At 34.7% G+C, this 26,390-nt stretch overlaps 2 protein-coding genes across 10 annotated transcripts in view; both read right to left on the bottom strand.

Moving 5' to 3' along the window:
• srpk3 (SRSF protein kinase 3) overlaps window positions 1-15,322 on the bottom strand; it is a 49,477-nt gene extending 34,155 nt beyond the window's left edge. For 5 of the 6 annotated variants that reach the window (XR_012384088.1, XR_012384087.1, XR_012384086.1 and 2 more), the window contains exons 1-6: window positions 13,783-15,322; window positions 13,259-13,379; window positions 6,669-7,060; window positions 3,715-3,823; window positions 3,417-3,504; window positions 1,122-1,209 (exon numbers count right to left, since the gene is read on the bottom strand). Coding sequence is in view for 1 of the 6 variants with exons in the window: in XM_689881.11 (XP_694973.8) it covers window positions 1,122-1,209; window positions 3,417-3,504; window positions 3,715-3,823; window positions 6,669-7,060; window positions 13,259-13,379; window positions 13,783-13,918 (934 nt within the window). In the remaining 5 variants the exon portion in view is untranslated. Of the gene's footprint in view, window positions 1-1,121; window positions 1,210-3,416; window positions 3,505-3,619; window positions 3,824-6,668; window positions 7,061-13,258; window positions 13,380-13,782 lie in introns of all 6 variants that reach the window. The other variant, XM_073910061.1, reaches the window with a different exon arrangement.
• A 7,328-nt stretch (window positions 15,323-22,650) lies between these two features.
• plxnb3 (plexin B3) overlaps window positions 22,651-26,390 on the bottom strand; it is a 188,165-nt gene continuing 184,425 nt past the window's right edge. For all 4 annotated transcript variants that reach the window (XM_009303770.5, XM_068223098.2, XM_689822.11 and 1 more), the window contains exons 33-35: window positions 25,407-25,482; window positions 23,524-23,598; window positions 22,651-23,232 (exon numbers count right to left, since the gene is read on the bottom strand). In XM_009303770.5, coding sequence (XP_009302045.1) covers window positions 23,128-23,232; window positions 23,524-23,598; window positions 25,407-25,482 — 256 coding nt within the window. In that variant the 3' untranslated portion in view covers window positions 22,651-23,127. The remainder of the gene's footprint in view (window positions 23,233-23,523; window positions 23,599-25,406; window positions 25,483-26,390) is intronic.

Below are 26,390 nucleotides of genomic sequence, written 5' to 3'. Positions count from 1 at the left end.
GTTGTTGATCGTGTAATTTTGTTATTTCTTGAATATAATAAAATCTTAAACAGACCTTTTTCTATGTAAAGAAAGACAGTTTAACTCTTTTATAAAATAAACACTTCAGACATGCTTTTAAATTATTAAAAAAATCAGTCACTAAATAGAAAATCCAGCAAAAAAAAAAAAAAACGCTTGACTGAATTCGAGTGATTGAAAGTAATAATTATTACATTCTGATAAAACATTTCTGCATTACCAATCATTCACAACCAGAAAACGCAAGGGGTTGTTCACAAAAAAAATTAAAGTCATCATTATTTTAAGTTTCCTTGAATGCTTTAAATCAGGGGTCTCAAACAGCCGGCCCACCCTCCTCCTCCCTCCGGCCCGCAACTGATGTCAAACCCCCCCAAAACATATATTTATTAACCTCTTTCATTGTTGTGCAGTCACGTCTAGCCACTTTGGTTTTGACTCGCCACCTGGTCGAGATTTAAAGTACTGCATTCAGATTAGAGTTACTTTCATTTTCTCTCAGTGTACGGTCGAGTGTAACACACATTTTTATTCTGTGGCTAAATATGTACATACTTCTCCCCTCTTTGTAGTTGTTTTACAAAAAAAAGAAAAATATTGAGAAGAAAATTGAAAAAATTCAAGAAAAAAAGTAACCCAAACCTCTTTCTGCTGTTGTTACGCTATTGGGACTAACTACCCCTTTCAATATGTACAACAAGAAACAAAAAGCTAGAGTTTTGACTGCATATAGTCTGTGGAAGAATGACTGAGTTTGTGTCAAACGCTCAGCCATACACACAACAACCACAGATATATTTGAGCAGATGATGTGTGACTCGATAATCGTGCTGATTTGCATTACCACCGGTGACAAGTAACGTTTGAAATATAAACGTCATGTCTGTTGTCCTAAGATGCATCATTAATGTCAAGTTTCCCCTTTTTTCTTGTACCTAAATGTTAAAATGGCCCTTATAAAAAATTGTCAGTCACTGAAATAGCCTCACGCCAATTTGAATCTGAGACCCCTGCTTTAAATAATAGATATGACATTAAATAAACATAACAGAAATGTACAAGCATGATGATGATCATGTGTTAGAGGCAGTAAAGGATACGAACACCATTGACCCCAGAGATTTTAAAATCGTCGATAAGCTGTACTAGCCTCTCTCGCTTGCTGTCTGTGGGGTCGCTGTCTCGCACCTGATGAAAAACTCAGTCAAATAAATACATACATGTGTGCACATATTAGGGATGCACTAAAATTCAAATTGTGGGCTGAAACAGAAACCGAAAATTCTGCATGCACTTGGCTGAAAACTGAAATGAAAATGCTTTAATATAAATATAAAGTAGTTTTGAAATATAAAGCAATTTTGTAAGACTTTAACAATCTAACTCTTTACTGTAGAACTTAAAACTTAACTTTAACTGTTTATTGACAGTCAAATTTTACTGACAATGAACGTGAGTCGAGAGGTGTCATTTTACCAGTACAGTAGCGCTATTGCAAGCAGCAGGAATAAAGGCCCCGTTTACACTGCCAGTTAAATGTGACCCAATTCTGATTTTTTGCTCATATGTGACACAGATCGGATCTGTTCTGTGACCGTGTAAACACTGAAAAAACGAATGCATTCGGATATTCAGGGATCGGTTTTAGGACTCCTTCATGTGTGGAAATAAATCAGATATAGATCGGATATGTAACAATGCGACTGTCATGTAAAATGGCAGATCAGATTTTTTGAGGCATTTCGTTCTGTACATCATTAAACTTGCGACAATGTGGTGCTACTCCGCAGTTTAATGACAGAAAGAAAAGCGTGTGTCGAGATGTCGACGCAGTAAACAACATCAGAGGAAACACAGAGGAGGAAAGTGGTCAATCGCCACAATTTGCTCCCACCAGGCCTGAGATCTCTCTCGTACCCACAAATTCCTCTGAATGGTGGAGGACATCAAAAAACATATAAATCATAAGCAAAAGCTACGATGACAGCCCTTTTCCACCTCCTCCTCAAAACTTTGTGTTGTAACGTTTGCTTTTTGTCGCTATTAATACACGCACTGCAGGCTACACATAGAATAACTTTATTCTCTCCAACACCAGTGCGCAGCACTGCGCACACAGGCAAAGGCTACAGCTTCAACTACACACACACACACACACACATCAGGTCCATACCATTACATAAACTGCGTGGGGGTAACTCTGGACTGAACCATTCACTGCTTATATTACACTTCGCATATTTCGCAGAGCTAAAAACAAGATTTTTACTTCCATTGTGTTAGTTCCAGATAGCAGGTAGTAATCGGCCCGAGCTCGGCTGCCCTATGGCGCCTCTGGCTCCAACTTGGCATCGGCGAGTGTTATCCGGGCCGCGTATTGCCCGCAGCTCGCTCATGCACATGCGTTTGTGATGCGGCTTTAAAGCGATGGCCTTATTCCTGTTAACCATATCTGGCCCGAGTCTGTGTGTAGAGTCCGGGCTGCTTCTGGCAAGGACTCGGCTTGTTTAACTGATGACAACCGCTTGAATTCTTATTTTATCTAGTAATTTGTTAGCTCCACGCTAAATGATAATTTGAGAAAATATCCATGGAACGACAGCAACAAAATAATACGAATATTTTGTGTGGATGGTCGCAATGTTTAGACGCAATAAAAACAATATTATTTATAAATGAATTATAAATATCATCATGGCACAGATGCCAGAACTTTATGCATGCACGACATCGTAAATTGTATGGCAAGTGTTAACGCATGAGTTGGATATGGGTCACAATTAAAACAGTGTGTAAACAGACAGGCAAACAAATCAGATATAGGCAACAAATCAGAATTGGGCATCAAGACCTGACAGTGTAAACGGAGCATAAGATACATTCATAGAAATGTATTGTCGGCTTGTTATTTGGTAATGTATTAACAAATTATGTTAATGTATTGTCCGCCCATTGCTATTTGAGTGGACTTTTTCAGTGAGCATGTGTGGTTCATGCTCCACTGAGTGAACTTTTGTTCTATATTGAACTTTTACTATGGTGTATGTGCAAGCTAGTTTATGGTGCAATCAGCTGCACTTGTGCTTTGGTTGGCATGGCAACAAACCTGCCTCGTTTTGTACAAGCCATTGAAATAAATGGGTTTCATAGCACATCGCTTTCCGCATGTGATGTGAAAGCCACTTCAGACTTCGCATTGACTATGGCCTGAGGGAGAGTGAAACCAGTTTTTTTTTCTGGCTTGTATTTTCAGCTGCATTTCTCTTCCAATTGAAAAACAAAAAGCCAGTTTCAGTCTATATTTTAGGTGGACGAAAATTCAGTGCATCCCTAATGTATATGCATATATGAATCTATATATTAAAGCATTAAATTGTTCACGTATTTGGACTTACACATTTCAGTAGTTTAATTTCGTCCAGTGCAGTCTCAGTGTAGTGCTGGGCACTTTTAACCACTTTCAGTGCCACAAACCGTTTCCGTCTAAAGACAAGCGTCATATATTGTTATTATACATACAGACAGCAAAACAGCATGTTTGGATGACAATACATACACAACTATCTGCTTGAAAGTCTATAATCTGACAATAGCTTACATCTCAATATTTAGAGACTGTGCACCTAGTTCCAGCAGTTTAATCTCAGGGATTAGGATTCATGTAGATCCCATCTTAGCATGCAAAACACTCACTGTAGATCCCAGCACAGCCATACAGTGGAGAAATGACCCCATCCCAGTTTCCTGACAACGTGATATCTGCCATTAAACAAGTCTCCGATCTTCACTGGATAATACCCTCCTGTAGAAAATAAAAACAGTTAACACACATTCAACAAACATTAATAAAACAAATAACAGCTATTTTACAACAGCTTCAAATGTGGTTCATAATGTGGTCTCACGGTTCGGTTCGGTTATGATTATCATGCCTTTGATTCGGTTCAATTCGATATCTCGGTGCATTGACGATGCTTTCCATATACAGTGTTATATTTTAGGGGGGAGGCTATAACAAGCTGTCTGTATAAACACACAGAGATACAGCACCACACTGTCTCTCATTCAAACACACACAAACATAGACAGTAGACAATAAAATAACGAAAAATAGAAGCACTTTTCCCATACTGAGAGCTCCTCTCTGCGCAAGCTCTCCCAGCTAAACACATATTGCGAGGGCTTAAACGGAGCAGTGCTCGTAATGTCGAGCGAAAAAAAGAAAGACAGCTGTGAAACATAACCAGCTTTGTCTTTTTGTAGGAAACACACTTTAGATCTTTTTAGGGTAAGAGGTTTTTGAGTTATTGCCGTCTATAACTGAATGTGTGTCAGGAATATCGAAAACAAAACCAACTGAAGCGCGCTTATTTCTGGCGCCCCCCTGGATATACAGCGCCCGTAGCATTTGCCTATGGTGCCTATGCCACGGGCCGGCCCTGAGTTGGCTGTGTTGTAAATACTCGCGCTCACCTTCCTCGCGACAGAGCGCATAGCAGATAAACGACGTCCGTACATAATAACCGGTTATGATTATTACTGAACCGATACCGAATTGTCCGCGTCTGCATCGCGGTGCACCGAAGAAACAATTAATTTTGACACCCCTAGTACTAATAGTGCAAAAAGTCTTTAGTTTCAATAAGTAAAGCTGTTTTTGACCAGCGTTACTATTACTAAGTAAAAATAAAACTTTTAAAAACACTTTTATAATCAAATATGTAATATAAATATTATAGGAATAATTTAGACTAAGTGTAAACATAAACTATTGCCTGGGCAACTATATGAAAATTAGTAACATTTCTAAATGGAAATAAATACATAACATTAAATGAATATAAGTATTAACTAGTAAATCGGTATCTATATTTATTGACCGAACACCATTGCCAATACCGATAAAAAAAGATTTGGTATGTAGTTTTGGTATGAAGCGGTATAGTTTTATTAAAATGTGGCTGCTGAGCTCATGCCTTGAAAACATTGCTAATAAGTTGGGAGTGTCAGTTTGTCATTTCCAATGGAGCATCCTAGTTGAAAACATCTCAACTTTTACGAATACCACAAGCACACAGTAATTCATCCAAGTAGAACTAACAAATCTGCTTCCCACTTTGTATGGAACAAACACATTTCAGAAATAACGGCAGACTAATTACCTCAGACAATCACAGTGCACCCAAACACTGCAGTGCTTTTTACCTTTCTCCATAAACTTTTAAAACCGCAGCAATGGTTTATTCTATTGTCATTCTCTGAGAAAACGCTTGATGGCCACCTAGTTATGAGAGATGCCAGGGGAGTGCGAGCAAAGTCCATTGTAAATGGTCAAGGAATCCACGCGCGCTGGTCACTTCAGGTCAGAATAAAAACACATGCTAAAATGAGTGCCACAAATTGTAAAAAAAAAAAAAAAAAAAAAAAAAAGCATGTAAGGATGTCACCAGAATGGCTTTCTGGTTTCTTTTCTTGTGCATCCCAGCCACTAGCTCTGAAAGGGTTTTTTGGCATAGAGGGCAATGTAGTCATTCAACTTCACAATTTGTAGCTTTGCAATTTGTATATAAATAAAGATGGTCCATTTCTTTACTTGAAAGCTCAGATTTGATTACAATAATTTGTGTTGTTGACAGAGTTTAAGGTTTACCGTATCATTATTATTCACACTTTAAAGTTTGCTTTAATTGTTCAGGATTTACACTTTACCAAGTTTAAGAATCTCTTTAACACTTAAGTTTATTTTATTATAAAGAGATCAGATATTTTGTTTAAATATTTTTGTTTTTGATTATTAAAACTATTTGCTTTAGGAATGTTGGTAAATTAAAATAAAGTTGTTAAATAAAAAAATCCTAATATTCCTAAATACATTGTTAAAAAAATATTCAATATTTATCGATATCGAATGATATGAAACATGATATCATGATATTATTTTTTCCAAAATCGCCCAGCACTAGTATCAACTAACTCTTTGTAATGCACTAAAAAACTCATTGGAAAAACCCTGGAGTGTTACTGGAGGGTTATTTCAAGAGTTTTGAAATTTTATGATTTTAAAAAATGTTGTATATTGTAGTCAGTTTCATTGAAAATAGATTATATGATAAAGATGAAAAAAATCAAATTCTTAAACTGAAAGCTACTTCAAAACATTAATAAAAACTATAAAAGCTAAAATAGCATTGAAATAAGACTGCTTTACATCAACACCAGATATACATTTTTGTTACAACAAGCAGATTTTTTGGGTTGCGCCAATAATGTTACAAATAAAAATAGAAACTAATCAAATGAGATTAAGTGCATTTCATTCATAAAGTACTTAATTCACTGGATTATCATAAGCAGGCATTATCACCGGGCTGTTTAGCATTTATTTTCTCCAGTAAAAATTCTAATGATGCAACATCTGGTGGTTGACATCTTGTGTAAAAATCCATTCATACATTCCTTCATTCATTCATTTTCCTTTGGCTTAGTGCCTAATTTATCACAGGTTACCACAGCAGAATGAACCGCCAACTATTCCAGCATATGTTTTACACAGTGGATGCCCTTCCAGCCACAACCCAGTACTAGGAAACACCCACACACTCACATTCACACACTCACTCACTAAATATTAGCTCAAAACTGATTACCTTTACAGTAATCTGACGGATTCTCCTGCTCCTCATCATCTGACCCGAGTAATTCTGCTGGGGGCGGGGAAAAGTCCGGCGGGGGCGGGCTTAGAGCTTGTGGTGGTGTCGGCTGATTGGACGGAGCCTGTGGAGTAGGAGGGGTCGAAGAGAGAATGGAAGGCAGGCCCAGTGAAGGTGCTATAGGTGTTGAAGGGGTTTCTGGAGACGAGACGACGACAGGTGAAGGAACCACTGTGATGGGAATGGAGTGTGGGATGGGGGCAGGAGGCTGCAGGTCTGGGGGACTTTGGGAGAGGTTTAATGGGGGCGTTGGGGACGACTCTGGAGGGGTGGCGGATCTGTGGATGGTGAGGATGTGGCACAGTTCATCTGAGGAGGGGATTTGGGGTCTGGTGGGCAATTAAGAGAAAAAAAAATGTTTTAATACATCATATGGTGGCTGACTTGACATAGTTTCACTCAAAGCACATATTCTTTGACCATCTGTGTAATCGGAAACATCAATTCACCATCTTAATATAAAGCCACAGAGTGTCTAAGTCTATCTAGCTTATATTTAATGGCTAATAAGTACATTTTACATGGGTTATCAAAAGTGGTTAACCAATACGGCTAGTTTTTTCCCCCCCTGAAGCTAATCTACAGAGAAAGGCGACCAATATAATATTACATAAACATTATGCACTGTAATGCACAAAAACATTTATGCTATTGTCCAAATGTCTTGCTGACAACTGGGCAAATCCTAGTTTGTTTGTTATTGAAGGACATAATGCAATCAATTATATTAAGACAATATTTTGGTATAAAAACTATTGTTTCATTGTCATACAGAAATACAGAAAAGAATATCCCTAAAAATAGCCCGCGATAGGCAAAATTTGAAGTAGTCAGCTTAATTTTTTACAATTATTGTAGATGTTTTAAGGCTGTAAAACCCCTCACTACAAACTTTTCTCAGACAGACATTAACATTTTCACACTTTCCTCTTTTTTAAACAGGGTTTCTGCAGATTCCACAGAGTTAAATTGAACACTTTTTAAGACACTTTTAAGACCATTTTGAATGACATTTTAGACCCCTTAAGGGCTGAGATAAGGGTTATTTACCCTATTAAAAATTTTATAATTTAGTACATTTAATAATACAATAATAATAATAAAAAATAAAAACATTTTAGATTTTATTTCTTAGCTAAATATTTTAAATATTGTGTAAAAATAAGTAAGCTCTACTAGTATCCATACACTTTATATTAAATAATATAATAACACTTTATATAAATAATAAAAAAATGAACAAATGTTTTATAAGTTTTAAAAAACTATAATAAACTAAATCTATGCACAACAATCTGTCCAGGTCGGTGTCCTCAGCAGCAAATACATGGACAACTACTAAAACAAATGTTACTGTAAGGGAAATAATTAAACCATTATGACAAATAGAGTTTGAAATGACCATTCAAATAAAAAGTTGAAAGTTTTATTGGATGATTGTTGGTGATTGTGTGGTTTTTGGCCAGATTGGGTAGTTATATATGAACAAAGGAAAATTAAAACTGTTAAAAAAAAGATTTAAGACCCACAACACAATATTTCAGTAAATTAAAGACATTTTAAGTATCAAATATAAGACATTTTAAGAACCTGCAGAAACCCTGTTAAAACTCTCAAAGTTCAAACGTTGGTAGAAAAAATAAGTGTAGTATTATAGAATGAAACCTAAGATCAAAGCCTGTTGTCAGGCGGAAACATTTATCGCTTTTTATCTTTTGTAAAGATAATGTTGGCATCCAGCATAAAGTACTTTTTCTTGCAATCACTGATCCACAAAACTAAAGCAGACTCCTTAAGGGAATCACCGGATGCGCCACACACGACAGTTGGAGGTAACACATACCGGACGAGCACATTCGCATGTTATTTAAAATGAAATTATTCAGATGGCGCTCTCTAGCGTGGCAGAAATATACACAGTGTCTTGAGTTGTAGCTGGGCATCACAGACAGCCACCGCGCCTTGCAGTGCCAGTGTGCGTACCCTAACATAACCTATCTTTACAATTCTAAAATGCATGGCGCTGTATGGTGCAGTGCATCTGGTGTGCGACCCCCTTTACAATAGTCTTGCTGCAGACAGTTACAACCCTTTTCTGCATGTTAGAATTCACACTGCTAGCAGAACTAGATTTATGTTGATTTGGCAAGTGAAACACATTCTGTACTGTACAGGAGACAAGGTGAAGATTAATTGACATTAATCTACAGCCAATTAGGATGGAGAACACAATGTGCTGTCAAAAAAAAAAAAAAAAAAAAAAAAAAGGCACAACAAATTGCTCTAAAAAATCAGCGAAACTGCGAGGCCACTAAAATTGAACCGCTGTACATACAGTAAAAAAGACATAACCCAAAACATTCACATTATAATTACATTTTTTTCTCCTTTACAAATTATTAGGAATTTTATTTATTAAGATCTATTATGTGGCACATAACAAACATCATTAAATACAAAATATATATTATATATATATAAAGCCATATTTTCTGCAATGAGTGAGAAAATATGTAAATTCTCATCTGAAGCAATACATTTTGTCATTTTACTAAAAACCTTTTTTTGTTATTGCTAATAACACGTCTGACTGACATCTGGAAATACAAAATTCTCTTTTTATATTTCTAATAACAATCTGTGACATGGCCAGGATGGCAGGGCTGAACTACATTTATTTCTGCAATTAAACTGTATTTATTTGAATCAATATTTAATTGAACTGACGTACATTAAACATTCTCCTTTCACTCATACAGACTGAACTCTGCACATTATACTGACATCACATAAATATTCATATTTACACAATATTTCCTCAAACTACCACACTTTTAAAAGCATTACTTCGAGGCTGATTTATTATCACAGTTATCAACCAAAACATTGTCTGTTTAATCAGGTCCATCAATAGAATTGTATAAAAATACATTGATTTAAGATTACAATACTGTTAATTCCTTTCAGTGCACAACAACTTAAACTGTATATGTCATGCTGACGATATAAATATAATGCCTTCTTAGAATATGACACTAAGAGCACGTGATATTCATGTAGGGGAATCACGTAGACATCTGCTCCACACATCCTCACGTTTCTCTGGCCTACTTCTGAAATTCTGTATCGCAATAGGGCTGTGCGATATGACAACAATCTCATATCACAAAATAAGTCATCTGATATTCTGAAAACGATATACATCCCAATATAGAGCCATTTCTGTAAATTCAATCAATTAATAATTCATATATATTGACAACATGTAAAGGCTATTTTTTTATATTTTAAGTATATAATCAGAAATGTATTCATTCATATGTGATCATATTTCTCACTTCAGGGCAAATGTTTGATTAAAATGTAGTTAAATATAAAATAAATATGAAGTAATTATAAAACACTTTTCAAAAACTAATGATTACAGGTCAAGCCTAAAAACTAAAAATCGCTAAATAAAATGCAAAATGTAAACATTGCAACTCTCATGATGCTGTTATTCATGTTTGGTGTAAAACATTGCGCTCAAATAAAATATGACATGTAATTACAGACCTTTTATTTTGTCAATAACAGGGGTGCGCAAACTCGGTCCTGGAGGGCCGGTGTCCTGCATAGTTTAGCTCCAACCCAAATCAGACAGACCCTAATCAAGCTCTTATGCCTCGGTTACCAGGGTGCGAATTAAAGGGGGGTTTGGGGGGCTCTGACCACCCTAATTAACCCTTGATCCCCCTGAAGAACAAGATGTATGGGGGGTCTGTCCTTTAATAGTTAAGAAATAGTTTGCTCTGATCTGTGTCTTAAATAATATTACTAATTAAAATAATAGATAACGTAAATGTACATTTGACCACCCATTTAATGGTTCATACTATTATGAATGCATGTTTGCGCTAATAATATTCATTTACCTGGCAAATCTAGACAGTGTAAGAGTTCGCAAAACATGTTTCTTGTAAAATAAGGGTTTGTACTGTATTCATTTATTCATTTTCTTTTGGCTTAGTACCTTTATTAATCAGGGGTCGCCACAACGGAATGAACCGCAGGTTTGTACTGTTGGTGTCTATAAAACTAGATGCATAGTTTGTATTTTATTACACACTTGCTCACACAGAAGTTAAACAGTAACATACAAATGTGGGCAGTCTTTCATGGTCATCCATTAATAGGTGAAGAAATGCAAACTTGACAAAATTCTGTTATAAGGCGATGTGAAAAGAGGCGGGATTAAACAAGACGATTAGGCATTTTTAAAAGTGAGCGATTGGTCCATATTTTAAATTTCTGTCCAAAGAGGTCATGTTTGCGTAAAACCAACTCATGCGATTTCGCAGGTCAGAGTTCACCAAGCTCGAACTTTGCAATGCAGCGAACTGCGAAACTTGCTGCATGAGCTTGTGTTTCTGGTCTGACGCATTGGTGTGCATATGAATGGAAGTCTCTGGGGAAAAATGTCCAGTGTGACTGTGGCATTACTTGGTTTTCTGGAAACATCTTTGCAGCTGTGTTGAGGCAAGTCGGAGTTAAAATCTGCAGGGCACCATCCCTCCAGGACCGAGTTTGGACACCCCTGCTCTTTACAATATATATCATCATATTGCAAAGCTCAATTTCGCAGTAATACCAATGCAGTTTAATCATTTGCTTTATTACTTTTTTATTTTGTATTGAAATTTAGTGTCTGCCAAAATGTAGCCTAGTTGTGACTTAAAGAGACACTTAGTTACAACTTACACACTACTAAGTATTTTTGTGTTGCACCATTGGACGTAGTTTAAAAGTAACGCTGTTCCAACTAAATATTTACAGCAGCCCCCCAGTTTTTGTGTTGTACTGAAATTCAGTGTCTGACATTAATAATTAGCCAAAATAAGTGAATTTTAGATGTTAATCTGTGCGCAACGACACCAAAATAATCATATCTACAAAATATTTCCTTAAAGTAACACTTTTTTTCAGACTGATTGATTAGCACAATCTCTCAAAACGTTGTCTGATTAATGAGGTACATCAAAAGAATTATTTATAAGCATTAAGCCTACATAGTTTTTTAAACATTATAATATTGTTCATTAATTTCAGTGCACAACAACTTAAACTGTATATGTCATGCTGACAATATAAATATAATGCCTTCTTAAAATATGATACTAAGAGAATGTGATAATTATGTAGAGGAAATAAACAACAGAGCGTAATATGAGACGATAGACTTTTTACTTTGTCCATACTATACATTTTGTCATTTTGCACAGCCCTATATCATTGTTGTTATACTTTAATCATTTGCCTTTTTCCTTAGGTTGTTTCATGTGTGCCAAAATAATAATTACCCCAAAAAATTGTATTCTGGACAATACCTGTGCCCAATTTGCGTTTACTATCCACAACACACATATATGCAGTATGTACCTGGTGTGTGTTGTTCAGATTTTTCAAAATTCCAACTTTCTCGCATTTTGATACCACAAAATTAATGATAGAGCATAATATGAAACGGTAAACTTTTTATTTTGCTCATGTGATATATATTGTCAAATTTCACAGCCCTATATCAATTTAATACTAATGCAGTTAAATCACTTGCATTTTAATATAAATATAATGCCTTCTTAGAATATGATACTAAGAGAATATGATATTTATGCAGGGGAAATAAACAATAGAGCGTAATATGAGATGATAGACTTTTTATTTTGTCCATACTATACATTTTGTCATTTTGCACAGCCCTATATCATTGTTGTTATACTTTAATCACTTGCCTTTTTCCTTAGGTTGTTTCATGTTGTACTGAAATTTCATGTGCCAAACTAATAATTACCCCAAAAAAAAATTATTTTGGACAATACCTGTGCACAATTTGTGTTTACTATCCACAACACGCATACATGCAGTATGTACCTGGTGTGTGTTGTTCAGATTTTTCAAAATTCCAACTTTCTCACATTTTGATACCACAAAATTAATGATAGAGCATAATATGAAACGGTAAACTTTTTATTTTGCTCATGTGATATATATTGTATTTAATTTAATTAAATTTAATACTAATGCAGTTAAATCACTTGCATTTTAATATAAATATAATGCCTTCTTAGAATATGATACAAAGAGAATGTGATAATTATGCAGGGGAAATAAACAATAAAGCGTAATATGAGATGATACTTTTTATTTTGTCCATACTATATATATATATATATATATATATATATATATATATATATATATATATATATATAGTAATATTGCAAAGCTCTATATCAATGTTATATTTTAATCATCTACACAACACACATACATGCAGTATGTACCTGATGTGTATTGTTCAGATCTTTTTTCCAAGGATGTGTTAAAATAGGCTCCACGTGCATGGACCAGGAGGGAGGGCCATGAGTCAATATGCTTATCTGGAGAAGTGACTCCCATGGCCACCCTCCTATATATTTTTAGCAGCATCTCACAGAGCAGAAACCCAGATCTCGATTTTGCCCAGTTGAACACACACACACACTCACCCCAGCTCCAAACTAGAGATCTCCACTGCCGCTGCTACTGCTGCTTTGCGGTGCTTCTTGTTTTTCTTCTTCTGCTTTTTGCCGTGGCTGTTCTGGGGAAGGTTGTTATCACTGCTGGATACTGCCATGCATCAGAGAGAAGAATATCACATAACATAATATATATTAGACATGCTGTTATGGACGCCCCACCCCCAATTCACTACATATGAGGGCAAACCACTAGCATGAATTGAAAATATCGAGAATTTCACATCGACAATAGGCTATATGACTTCATTAATCAACAATCAAACGAATGATTCAAACGAAAGGAATAATCTGTGCATATTCAAACATTAGATCCTCTAAACGTGCTCGCGCTTAGCTTTACCGCTAGCACAAGCTCCGGTCATCACAACAAGCGTCATATTATCCCTCGAACAAGCCGACATTGTTGCATTCATCATCAACACACATAATACATCCACAGGAATTAACGTGATACTGCTTGTTTGGCTGTTTTTTAGTAAAAACATTCTCACCGTTCATCGATATCATCGGGACAGCTGTCACCTCACGCACATTCGCCTCAGTTGGTTCTGAGCATGCGCACTGAGGCTCAGCGCTGTATTGACAGCAGCTCGTGCGGTTGAAATGGGACCGACTGCACGAGGACATTTGGACATCAGAGGCCGCCACTACTGTGAGTAAATATCCTCATTGGTAAACTCTAATAATATGCACACCAAATCAGCTTATTTATGCTATATTTAGCTACTTTATTTTCTCAACGTCGTACTGACATTATTGAACATCCAAAAAACATTGCTATTTTCCAACCGCAGAGATTTATACAGCGAGAAGATACTTCATAAGATACATTTTTTAACTTCCATATTCAATTATAGTTTTATCGAGTTTTTTATAGGGAGTTTTTTCTCCTAATCTTAAGAAAATAGGCTATTTATAATATAAGATATAGGCTACAATAATTTTCATAAAATTGTAAACACACTTTGTATTGCAACTATAAAAAAATCATTAAAAAATGTAATTCATCTTTATTTCTATAGAATTTTTACAATGTAGATTGTGTCAAAGCAGCTTAAAAATAGAAGTTCAAGTAAACTGAAATAGTGTCAGTCCAGTTTTTAGAGCTGAAGTTTGGTTTAGTTCAGTTCAGTGCAGTTTAATTTTACTGCTGAAAGTCCAAACACTGAAAAGCAAATCCATCGATGCGCAGCTCCACAAGTCCCAAACCAAGCAAGGTAGTGGCGACAGTGGTGAGGAACAAACTTCTCCAATTGACGAAAGTGAAGGAAAAAGGGGAAAAAAACACTTGTAAGATTGAACTCTCCTCAGCATTGACCTTTTTCACTTTATTTTCTCCAAAAGTTTTTACTTTAAATAAGTAAATTATAACTTATTTCTACTGTGTTTAGCTACAAGTAATCGGGAAAGACCTAAACTCCACTGACAAAGGTCCAATATTTGTCCTATTTATTCCATGATAAGTTATCAAAATAACCCATCGAAAAGGCTTTAAGAACAAGCGAAACTTTCACTGTATTGTTGTTATAGAGAAAACAATTCATAAGCAACTTTTATTCTAACTCTTGGACCTTATTCTTGAAAAAAAGTTGTGAAGAGCCAAAAGTGGTCCATATTAATACTTATTAGGTTATTGTTGTTATCAATGAATTTTCAAATGTACTTTTTTACGAGAACCTAGAAAAATCGTGAAGCATACATTATTATTGTTATGGTTTTTTGTTTTTTATTCAAATGGCCAAATTCTGAAACTGAGGAAAATTTTATGTGTTGGCCAGTTTTTTATTAGCCCAATAAATGACAATAAGCCACAGTTTTAAATGTAAAACTTTAACAGATTGTTATTTTTCTCCAGCCTCTGGCGCCTAGACTGCAGAAGACGTTTGGCCAGAAGAGAAATTAGCCGTGCCCAACTGAGCCTGGTTTCTCTCGAGGTTTTTTAATTCTTCACTTTCTCATATCAAGGTTTTTATTGTTAACCAAAAATAGCTTAACCATTAAAAATGTATTGCATGAACTATTAAATAATAATATTTTGGCTAATTGCAAATGCAACATTTAACTAATAAAAACTACACTGTCAAAAATGCTGGGTTCCACACAGTTTATTCATGCTGTCTCAACACAAGTCGATTAAGTTAACCAATTTGTTTTTACAAATTTAAGTGGATTTAACTTAAAACAATTAAGTTGTCCCATTTCGGCTCATTTTAAATAATTTGAACAAGCAGCAAAAGTTCTTTTTTGAGTTTATACAGGCATAAAAAACTAATTAAACAGCATACTAAAATGATAAATTAACCCTTATGTACTGTTAGGGATGTTTTAATCCACTCTGAAATGATTTTGTGTCTATAATTTGCTCATAAACTTTTCTGTGTTTTGGCTAGCAGAATGATTTTTGCTGACAAATCTTTTGGCAGATATTGTGAAAAAAATGCTTTAAATTTTATTTAATTTTTTTAAAAACTCAACAATACTCTCCAGGCAAATTTACTACCCTTTTGCTATGTTCAGGATAAAAACATCCACTAAATTAAACTACTGTAAGAATGCATCAGATAAATATTTTTAACATTTGTTTTTGCATAAATCTGTTAATCAACCTCAGTCCTGATCAAAACTACTAAATTGTTTAGAAAATACATAATTTTATGTGTTTTTTCACCAAAACAGTGACATCATTTATTAATTTGTGTATTAAAGAGTTAAAATCCTGTAATTTTCTAAACAATTTAGTAGTTTTGATCAGGATTGAGGTTGATTAACAGATTAATGCAAAAAATTGACAAAATGTTTATCTGATGCATTTTTACAGCAGTTTAATTCAGTAAAGTGTTTTCAGCTTAAACATAACAAAAACGTCGTCAATTTGATTGGTGCACAAGGGTTAAATTAAATCCGAAAATATATAGGCCTAAATTCAGATATAAAAAACTCTGCCCAAGTTGGAAAAAAAAGTGAGCATGTCCTCTTCACAATATTTACAGGCACATATACACATTTATGGAAGTCAATGGGGCAAAAACATCCACCACCGGTAAAATATGGAGAAAAAAAATAAAAATCTAACAATCTATCAAAGCCAATGTTGTTACTAATCTTTCACATGCAAGACTGTGTTATAAGTAAAAAAGCCCACGTATGTATTTTTATGTATTAAAAATACATAATTTTATGTGTTTTTTCACCAAATCAGTGACGTCATTTATGAATTTGCATATTAAAGAGTTCAAATCCTGTAATTTTCTAAACAATTTAGTAGTTTTGATCAGGACTGAGGTTGATTAACAGATTTATAAAAAATAATAATTTTGAAAAAAATACTTATCTGATGCAGTTTTACAGCAGTTTAATTCAGTGAATGTTTTCAGCTCGAACATAACAAAAGGGTAGTCAGTTAACAGTGTACAAGGGTTAAATTGAAAAAAGGAAATATATATACCTAAATTAAAATCAGCCATAGAAACTTAAATACATTTTTTTTAAATCCCGAAATGAGTACAAAAATAAACATATGTAACAAGCAGAAGCAAGATATTTGTCATTTCCTTTAAAAAAATAAATAAAAAAAATAAATAAATAAAAAAGATTTTGAAACATCCATTGTTTTAAAATACTGTTCATATTCTTTAGATATATAACATTCAAACCAGCAAGTTTTCATTGTTAAAATTATAGCTTTATTTGTTTCCAGATACAAATGATCCATTTCACTCATGTCAACATTTTGGCTCGCAATTTCTCCTGAATGGAGACAGTAACTCTGTCCAAGTTGGAGGAGAAAAAAAAAAGGAGCACGTCCCCTTCACAATATGTACAGGCACATATACACAATTGTTAGCAAACTATACACAATACAAATACAAAAAGAGTCTTTTACTGACTGGATTTCAGCTCTCTTTTAACCCCTCAACTTCATTAGAAAATTACCATATATTATTATTATTTTTTTAATTATTACCCCTGTATAAAAGTCGTGTAAAACTCGAGCGGGGCGCCAGGGCTCCATATACACCAGCAATTCTCTAAACAACAATCTGAATTGTTCATCAGCAAACATACAAAGCTGTATTTCACACCATTGGCAAAACAGTAAATCGCAAGACTGTACAAAAAGAAAGTTCTCTCAGAGAAAAGCTTACATAACAGGAGATTTGCTCATAAAATCTGAACATCATGTATGCAGAGCGCTACAATTACTCTCATGCACACACACACTTTGTACTCAGACGGTGTTTTTTATGAGAGACATGCACTCATAACGCAGTCCACCGAGTGAAGCTCTCATAAAGCACCCCAATCAGGAAATCCAATCAAATCTCAAGCATGCATCAGCCTATAATAATCAAGAAATACACAGAGAGGCCAAACACATTCAACGACAGGCTAACAAACATACACAGGAAAGAGCAAACTAATATGTTTCCCATTTTTAAAACACAACCCTGTGCATACATTAGTATGATAAAGCGGTAATAGCTGAAAATCGCAGAAATCAATGCAGAAGCAGGAAACATTTGAGATGTCACTGAATTTGTTATTGTCTTAAGTTCTATATACAACTTGTTTTAGCATATGACGGGCAGCTTCATGAGCAAACTCTGACATTACAGGATAAGCCAACATGTAAACACAAAGTGCTTTAAAATGAAATCAAGACATTAGGAAGGTTTAGGAAAACAAAAATAAAAAAACTCATCATTATTTTTATAATCAACATTAGATATTAAGCTTTCTGAAAAGTTTAGCAGGTTTTAGCTTAAAAGCGTTTAGAAAAATAATCTTGTTCTTCCTTTAAAATTAGTTTAATATTCTTAACCAATAGTGGCAGACATTTTATTTAAATTAATTCTGATAAATTTGAAAGAAAGCAATACCTGAAGTCATTTTTGCGTTTTATAAAGGTGCATCTTAATTTAATAATTTGTACACTGCCTGATAAGTCTCGTTGTCGATCTCAGTTGTAAGAGCAACAAATAATAACTTGACTTCTAGTTGATCATTTGGAAAAGTGTCAGAAGGTAGATTTTTCTGTTGAATCATCTGTTGAACTGCATCCCAATCTTCACAAATACTGCAGAAGACCTACTGGAAACCACATGGACCCAAGATTCTCACAGAAATCAGTCAAGTTTGGTGAAGGAAAATTCATGGTTTGGGGTTACATTAAGTATGGGGGCGTGCGGGAGATCTGCAGAGTGGATGGCAACATCCACAGCCTGAGATATCAAAACATTTGTGCTGCCCATTACATTACAAACCACAGGAGAGGGCAAATTCTCCAGCAGGATAGCGCTCCTTCTCATACTTCAGCCTCCACATCAAAGTTCCTGAAAGCAAATAAGGTCAATATGATCCAGGATTGACCAGCCCTGTCACTAGACATGAAGATTATTGATCATGTCTGAGGTAAGATGAAAGATGAGGCATTCAAGATGAATCCAAAGAATCTTGATGAACTCTGGGAGTCCTGCAAGAATGCTTTCTTTGTCATACCAGATGACTTTATTAATACGTTATTTGAGTTATTGCAGAGATGTATGGAAGCAGTCCCCCAAGCTCATACGCAATATCAACTCTTTCTCCACTGCAGCATGACTTTATATTCTATACTGTACATTATTTCTGTTAAATGACAAGACTTTTGTCTAAATAAAGTCAGACCTTACTGTCCAATTAAATAATTCAAAATCAAGGCATGATCATATTTTATTCTGGTAAAATAAGCGTCATCTAGAAGCATTTGCCTTTCATATAAGCCACTTCTGATACCAAATGATCAACTAGAAGTCAAGTTAATATTTGTTGTTCCTAAAACTTGGATAGTCGACAAGACTTTTGTCAGGTTGTGTACTAAACAAGACCAAAAAAACTATAAAAATAAGAAAAAACATTTTTGCAGTGGATTTAATGCTATTTAAATGACAATTTACACCATCCTCGTTTGTGAAATCACTGATCACAGGGGCAAAATACAAACGTATCGGGCTACAAAAAACAAAACAAAATGATTTATATTGAATCCTTTGAAATTGGTGGCTGTAATCCTGAGACAAGCTGCAGTCCAAAAGCCCCGTATGATCTTTACAACTGGCAAACACAGTGCCAGAGTTCATCATCATCTTCATTTTGGCAAGTAATGTCAAGCATGTTTACTCAAAATTGGTAGACATTATAAAAAGTAACAAAGAAGGCACATTTGGCGGTCATGTATAAATAAGCGTTATTTACAATATAATAAGTTAGTTTCTATTCAGTGTCTGATGCACACAACTCTCAATCTTTTATTACCACTGGGAGCAATTAAACGACGATGCTTTTCCGTCGACCTGTAATCCAATGACCCAAAGTGGCCCCGTTTTGTTTCTACATCTCCAAAGAAACTTGATGTCCCTGCAGCATTGCAATTTTATTTGACTCAGACGATTGAATCTTTGAGAATTGTGCTCTCTTGTGCTATTAAAGCAGGCATTAGGAAATCAATGCAGCGCGAGTGAGGGTGAAGCTCACAGATCCTGCAGGGATTTGAGTTATATTTCATGCCTAAATCAAATCAGATAGTTCAGAACTTACACTGTGATTGGGAAAATGGCCCTTTTTGGATTATTAAAAGGATAGTTCAACCAAAAGTGACAATTTGCTGGTAATTTTCTCACCCTCAGGCCATCTGAGATTTTTTTTTTTTTTTTTGTCTTCAGTAGGATATTAAACAAAGATTTGAAGCTAAAACTGTTGTCTTTTGTGATTCATTAAATGCACATGAATCACACAATATTATAAATTACGTTAGCTTATCAGTTTTTACAAATTTATGCGGATTAAACATTAAACTATTATAGTGCTCAGCATAATTGAGTGCACCCCATTTTGAAAATGTAGATTTATTTATCCATTTCTGTGAATATAGGCTATTTATTTTGGTGCATTTAAACAAAACAGATTTATTAAACAGATATATTTATTAAAATAATATTTTAGTCACGAAACATATTTAGGAATTGAAAGACAAAATATTGCAAAAACAAATTACAAGCTACAAAACTTCAACTAAAATTCACAAATTTTTGCTTCTTTTAATTTTTCCTCTTTTTTTTAAATTTGTATTTGATATTTTTCTATCACATATAAATTTGTCTGTACTAGTTTTTGGACTGTTATCGTAAGTATTTTTGTTAGATAAGCTCCAGATTTGTCTTCAGTACTGACTAATCTAATGTATATGCACAAATATAATAATGTAGAGCTTACCATTAAAAATGTGAATTTAACTAATAGATTTGTGTATATATGCAGAGCACTGTAAGCTGAAAATCTTAAAAAAGCTTAAAAAACAGCTGAAAATCTATTTTCTTCACAGTGGAGAAAGTAGTTTTTTTTTACCCAAACACAATAAAAGAACATATTTTTGAGCAGTGATCACAACACCGTGATATCGTGAAACCGTGATATATTTGTCCAAGGTAATCATACCGTCAAAATCTTATACTGGCCCATGCCTAATCATCAGAAGTCACGGGTATTAATTTGGTTTAACCTGTATGTGTTTTTTGACTCTCAAAGTCCAGGTAGCCTTTAACTTGCATTTCAGCAATCAGAAAATACAATCTGCTTCAATTTTTAAGTAGAAATAAAACTTATGTACATCTTAGATGGCCTGAGAGTGAGAAAATTAACAGCAAACGTTAATATTTTGCACTGATTCAGCTCATTTATGACATAAATATACAGTTTGAACAAGCAGCAAAACTATTTCAGTGTACACTGCAAAAATGCTTTTCTTACTTAGATTTTCTTGTCTGGTTTCTAGTCCAAATATCTAAAAATTCTTATATCAATAAACATTTTCTAGTCAAGCAAAACATTTTGTCTTGTTTTCAGAAATAATATGCCAATATTAAGTGAGTTTTTCCTTAAAACAAGCAAAATAGTTTTTCCTTTTGACAAGATTATTTTCCTTACCCTATTGGCAGATTATTCTGTTGTTTTAAGGAAAAACTCACTTAATTTTGGCACATTATTTCTGAAAACAATACTATATGTTTCGCTTGTCTAGAAAATTCATCTTGATTTAAGAATTTTTAGATATTTGGACTAGAAACAAGACAAAAAATCTAAGTGCGAAATTGATTTTTTTGCAGTGATACAAAGTTTAACTTAGTATTTTTAGTCAGCTGGTCTGATGTAAGTTTAGATGAATATAAAAGTTCCTTTGATTAAACTAAAACAAAATAGCCGTAATATTTTTAAATAAAACGTATAAATGTTGCTATCAATACTCAGTTTGTAACAGACCAATCTGTTTCATAAGAGCTCAATGTATCACCAGAAGTCATGGGTATTCACTTGGTTTAACCCGTATGCATTTTTTTGGCTCTCAAAGTCCAGGTAGCCGTTCACTTGCATTTCAAGAATCACAAAAGACAATCTCCTTTCATTTTTACAGAGAAATAAAACTCATGTACATATCGGATAGCCTGAGGGTGAGTAAATTAACAGTAAACGTTCATATTTGGGTGAACTATTCTTTTAGGATTTTATGCAGATTTAGAGATTTGAATGAGACTTAAAAATACTATTGATGATTATTGTATTGATGTTGATTTAGTAATGAAATAACAGATATATTATAGGAGTCTACCGACCGAGCAATTGAGTGTTTGATAGACATCTAAACATAGAAGTCTTTGCTAAAACAAGGCTAAATTTGGGCCGTCAGTAAACATCTAAGAGATGTCTAAGAATAGCCTAAAAGTAGACTAGTCATCAAATACACAGATGAGACAGACTTGACTAGAGTTTTGGGCTATTCTTAGATGTCTATAAGATTTTCATTCACAACCCAAATTTAGCCTTCTTTTAGCCAAACATTCGTTGTTTATACGTCTAATAGACATCGATTAGACTTCATTTAAACACAAAAGATGCTTACTAAATGTAACACTTTGGTGCTATAAACCATGTGTTTGTATCCCTGTATGAGAAATTCAATATATTTGGAGTTCCTAACAGCAGCGAAAACCCTGCACACTGATGTTTTGTATTTTATTTGCATGCACATCTATAGCTACACACACACACACAAAAACGTGCACACAAAATATTGTGCTCTCCTAACTTTTGTTTGGCACTTGTGTGCATCGACTTACTCTTCAGTCCCTGTAAACGCTTAATACTTCGATCTGCAATACTAATGTAGAAATGTTAGTATATAAAAGATTAATACGACACGGCCATGGTCAGTCTTTTTTGAAATCTGGGATGTGATTATGGAGGAGGAACACAAAAAAAAACTCCACGTACTGCTGTAGGGGGAAAAAAAGTAGGATTTGTCCATAGTGCGGACTTGATTGTAAGAGTTTTCTTTTTTTTTCATCCATATAGTGGTTTTGATCACTTGAAAATAAGTAAAAATGCTATAAAATGTGTCTTAGCATGTCACAATATGTGAGAGATGCTTCAGTAGTGTCATTATGATAGATTCAGGTCAGAGAATCTGAATTCAGTAACCTTCACATAGCCAGTAGATCCTTTCGCACGCACGCACGCACGCACGCACGCACGCACACACACACACACACACACACACATACATACACACACACACACACACACACACACACACTTTCCATTAGTCAATACTCCTGCGAGTAGTTCAGAGCGATGCTTCTCCAATAAAATCCCCATTAAGGTTTTATCGGAAGAAAGTGAGCATTACTTCATTTCCTGTTCCCTTTTGTTAAGAAGAGTTTTTCTGAACAGTTGTGGAAGCACACAAAGGTTTGGTGAAGATCAGCAGATCTCTCAGACGTGATTATTACTGATGAGCTCAAAACCTAAAGGTCAGTGACTTTATTCTCCACCAGGGCGGCGACCTGTTGAAGGCGATACGCTAACTGCATCTTCTGACCTGCCGCATCTTCTTCCAGAGACATGATAATCTGCACGCAAAGCAAAAGGAGAAATCATTTGTTTGTTAATACGGGATAGTTCACACAAACAATTTTAATTCTGTTGGAATTTACTCACACAAAAGCAGATATAATGAAGAATGTTGGAAATTGTTAAACAGTGACTTACATGGTGTTGTTTTTCTACTATGGATTTTATTGTTTAATGTTTTCCAACATTCTTCAAATAATCTCTTTATGTTGGAGTAAATGATGAATTTTCAATTTTGGTTGAACTATCCCTTTTATAATATAAGAAAGTTTAATCATTGGCATACTGACCTGATCGTAGTATTTGTTGATATACTTGTAGAGCTCATGTAACGCCACCAAACTGTTCATCTCTGATGCAAAGCTCTAAAAACATGACAGTCATTAGAATAACAAGTTTAAGTGTTCATGATAAATAGGACATCAAATGAATAATAATAATTAAAAAAAAAAACACACAAAATGACATTTTTCTACTCATTTACCACATATGATGGATTACTGTTTTACAAATAAAATATCATTAATTATGAAATCATTTAAACAATATATTTCACAGTCAATTGATAAGTGTTTGACTGTGTGTTTTTTTTTTTAGTAAAACCAGTAATTATTTAAAATATTTGGATACAAATATTTAAAACCATTTAAAGAAATGCAAACAAGTAAACAAAATGGTTACTCAAACCCAGAACTAACTCATAAAATAATTACAAATTAAAATTAACTAATTAAATGCAGGCCCGGATTGGCTAATTGGGAGGGTCGGGAGAATTCCCGGTGGGCCGGTCTGTTTTTTGGCCACGCTGTCCAGTGTGCCTAGCTGCTTGCATTCTCAGCAGTCACACTTTTTTCATTTATCTATTTGACCATAGCCTCACTCTTTTTTTTTCATTACTTTGCTGCAGCTCCGCTCTTTTTATTTATCTTTTTCGCAGCCGCATGAGCAGAATGCAGCCCTCAGGTTAATGATGACGTTACTATTATTCAATCCCAAACAGCGGCACCGTAGTGAATATCAGAATTCGAATAATGAATATTAATGAATATTACACCTGCACAATGAAAATCAGATGATTCACTACATTAATAAATCTGACATAACTTGATCAGAAATCTAAAACAGCAAACGCTAATGGTGGAGGAGAAAACCAGCACAGTTTTAAAAATACTCTTTTGCTGTATCACAAAATAAAGCTTTAAGAGTTTTTCAGGCGAGAATGTAGATGATTTAAACTCAAATCGGCAGTTTATTCACAAAGTTAGCGCGACTTTGACGATGTGCCTCAGCTAATGTGGACCTCTGGAGCTTCGACTTCACTTCCCCCACCGAGAGCTTTACTTCGGCTAGTCCATCTCGGATGTACCACTAGATCTCATCTCTCCATTGTAGTTAAAACATAATATTTAATACATCTTGTGTATATCTAACAGTCTTACAAATCTATTGTTTGTTATCAGGTGTATTATTTTGTCGGTATTATTTTGTTACCTTTTATAATTGTCTTTAATTATGTTACCGTAATGTACGCTTGTCTTTGTTTAACAAACTGCTTAATGTTATTTCTTATTGTGTACGTCTTAATACTTGTATAATGTCCATTGTAGTTTATTAAATCTGATAATCAAAGACACGAGTCGGTGTATAAGAACACATTTTACTTCACATTTATATGGATTTATGTTTACATTTTCTTAAATCAAAAATGTAGATTTATAATATCAATATAATATTAATTACAGGGCCGTGCTTTATATAATTAAATCATTTTATTGTTAATGTACAGTGAAACCGATGAATCTATGGTGAGGTAAGTGACCTTATAAAGTGTGCTGCCGTTCCATTTGAAGAAGTATTTGACTTGTGTCCTTGCGTTCTTGGGAGTTCGTTCTTTCAAGTCTAAACTTGGCAAGTCTGAACTTCCAAGAACGCAAGTCCGAACTTTGCGTACTTGGTATTGAGAAACAGCCAACGATTGAAATGCATCTAAAGTGCTTTTTTTTTGCAAACATTGAAAACATTTGCTTCACATTAGGATGGAAACTCAACCATTGACTCTCAAACAAAACAAAAAAAAAATGAACCCCATATTCACAAGCAGGTTTCATACTTTTGTCGTCTAAAGCGTCTTAAAATACAAATAATTTTAAAGCAGAACTAACAGCAGTCTTACCCCTGAGAGCTCTGTCAGCATTGAATTCATCTCCTGATAACAGCCAGACACGGCGTTATGAATATCACTGTAGTACCTTCAGGAAAGAAAGACACATTATAGCACTAGATATTAATCCTGTATCAGTTCCAGCAAATTAACTGTTCTGACCCATATCGTATATAACCCTAAAGGAACACTCTTTTTGTAAAATTTACAAGTCCCCTAGGGTTAAACAGTTTAGTTTTACCATTTTTGAATCCATTCAGCCAATCCCTGGGTCTGGCGGTAGCACTTTCAGCTTAGCTTAGCAAAAATCCTTGAACAGTATTAGATATTAGCAGGAGCAATGATATTACGCAACACTGTTAACTATGTAGTTCTAGCTTGGGACTACTTTTATTGCACCTGCCCTTCCGCAGTTCCTTGATTAATACACCAGAATAAGAGTATAGTTCCTTGCTATATTAGCCTTGAAAATAGCTTCTTTTCATTTTTTTGTCAGTCTTCTCACACGATGTGACTACAGAACAGTCGAACTTTAAATTGGATAATTATATCCAATTGTGGTATGGCAGGAAAATTCCTTGATTTAGTTAGTGGGGGGTGGGGCATTGTGGGCACTAGGACGAATTTAAGGGCCTACACATTTTGGGGGCCCCCAGAGACATTATCAAGGGCCTACGATCATCCATCCAACCTGACCCCCCCTACACCCCCCCCACCCATTCTTAACTTTCGTTCGCATCCAATGCATCATTGCATATGCTGCAGCCAATGGTACAGCAGCAAAGTTCCTTGATTATTACGCCCGAATAAAAATATTGTTCCTAACCATATCGGCCTTGAAAATAGCAACTTTTCATTTTCCGTCAGTCTTAGTATACAATGTACTTACGAAAGAGCCGAGCTTTAAATTGGAGCATTAGCAAAACCCTTTTTTGAAAATTGAACGAAAGGCTATCGGTCTAATTTGATTCAAGGATTTATGCTAAGCTAAGCTAT

This window comes from Danio rerio, chromosome 8 (assembly GCF_049306965.1).
Source record: "Danio rerio strain Tuebingen ecotype United States chromosome 8, GRCz12tu, whole genome shotgun sequence".
Lineage (NCBI taxonomy): Eukaryota > Metazoa > Chordata > Actinopteri > Cypriniformes > Danionidae > Danio > Danio rerio.
Note: the sequence above shows the minus strand (reverse complement) of the source record. Positions and strands in the feature narration are given on the sequence as shown.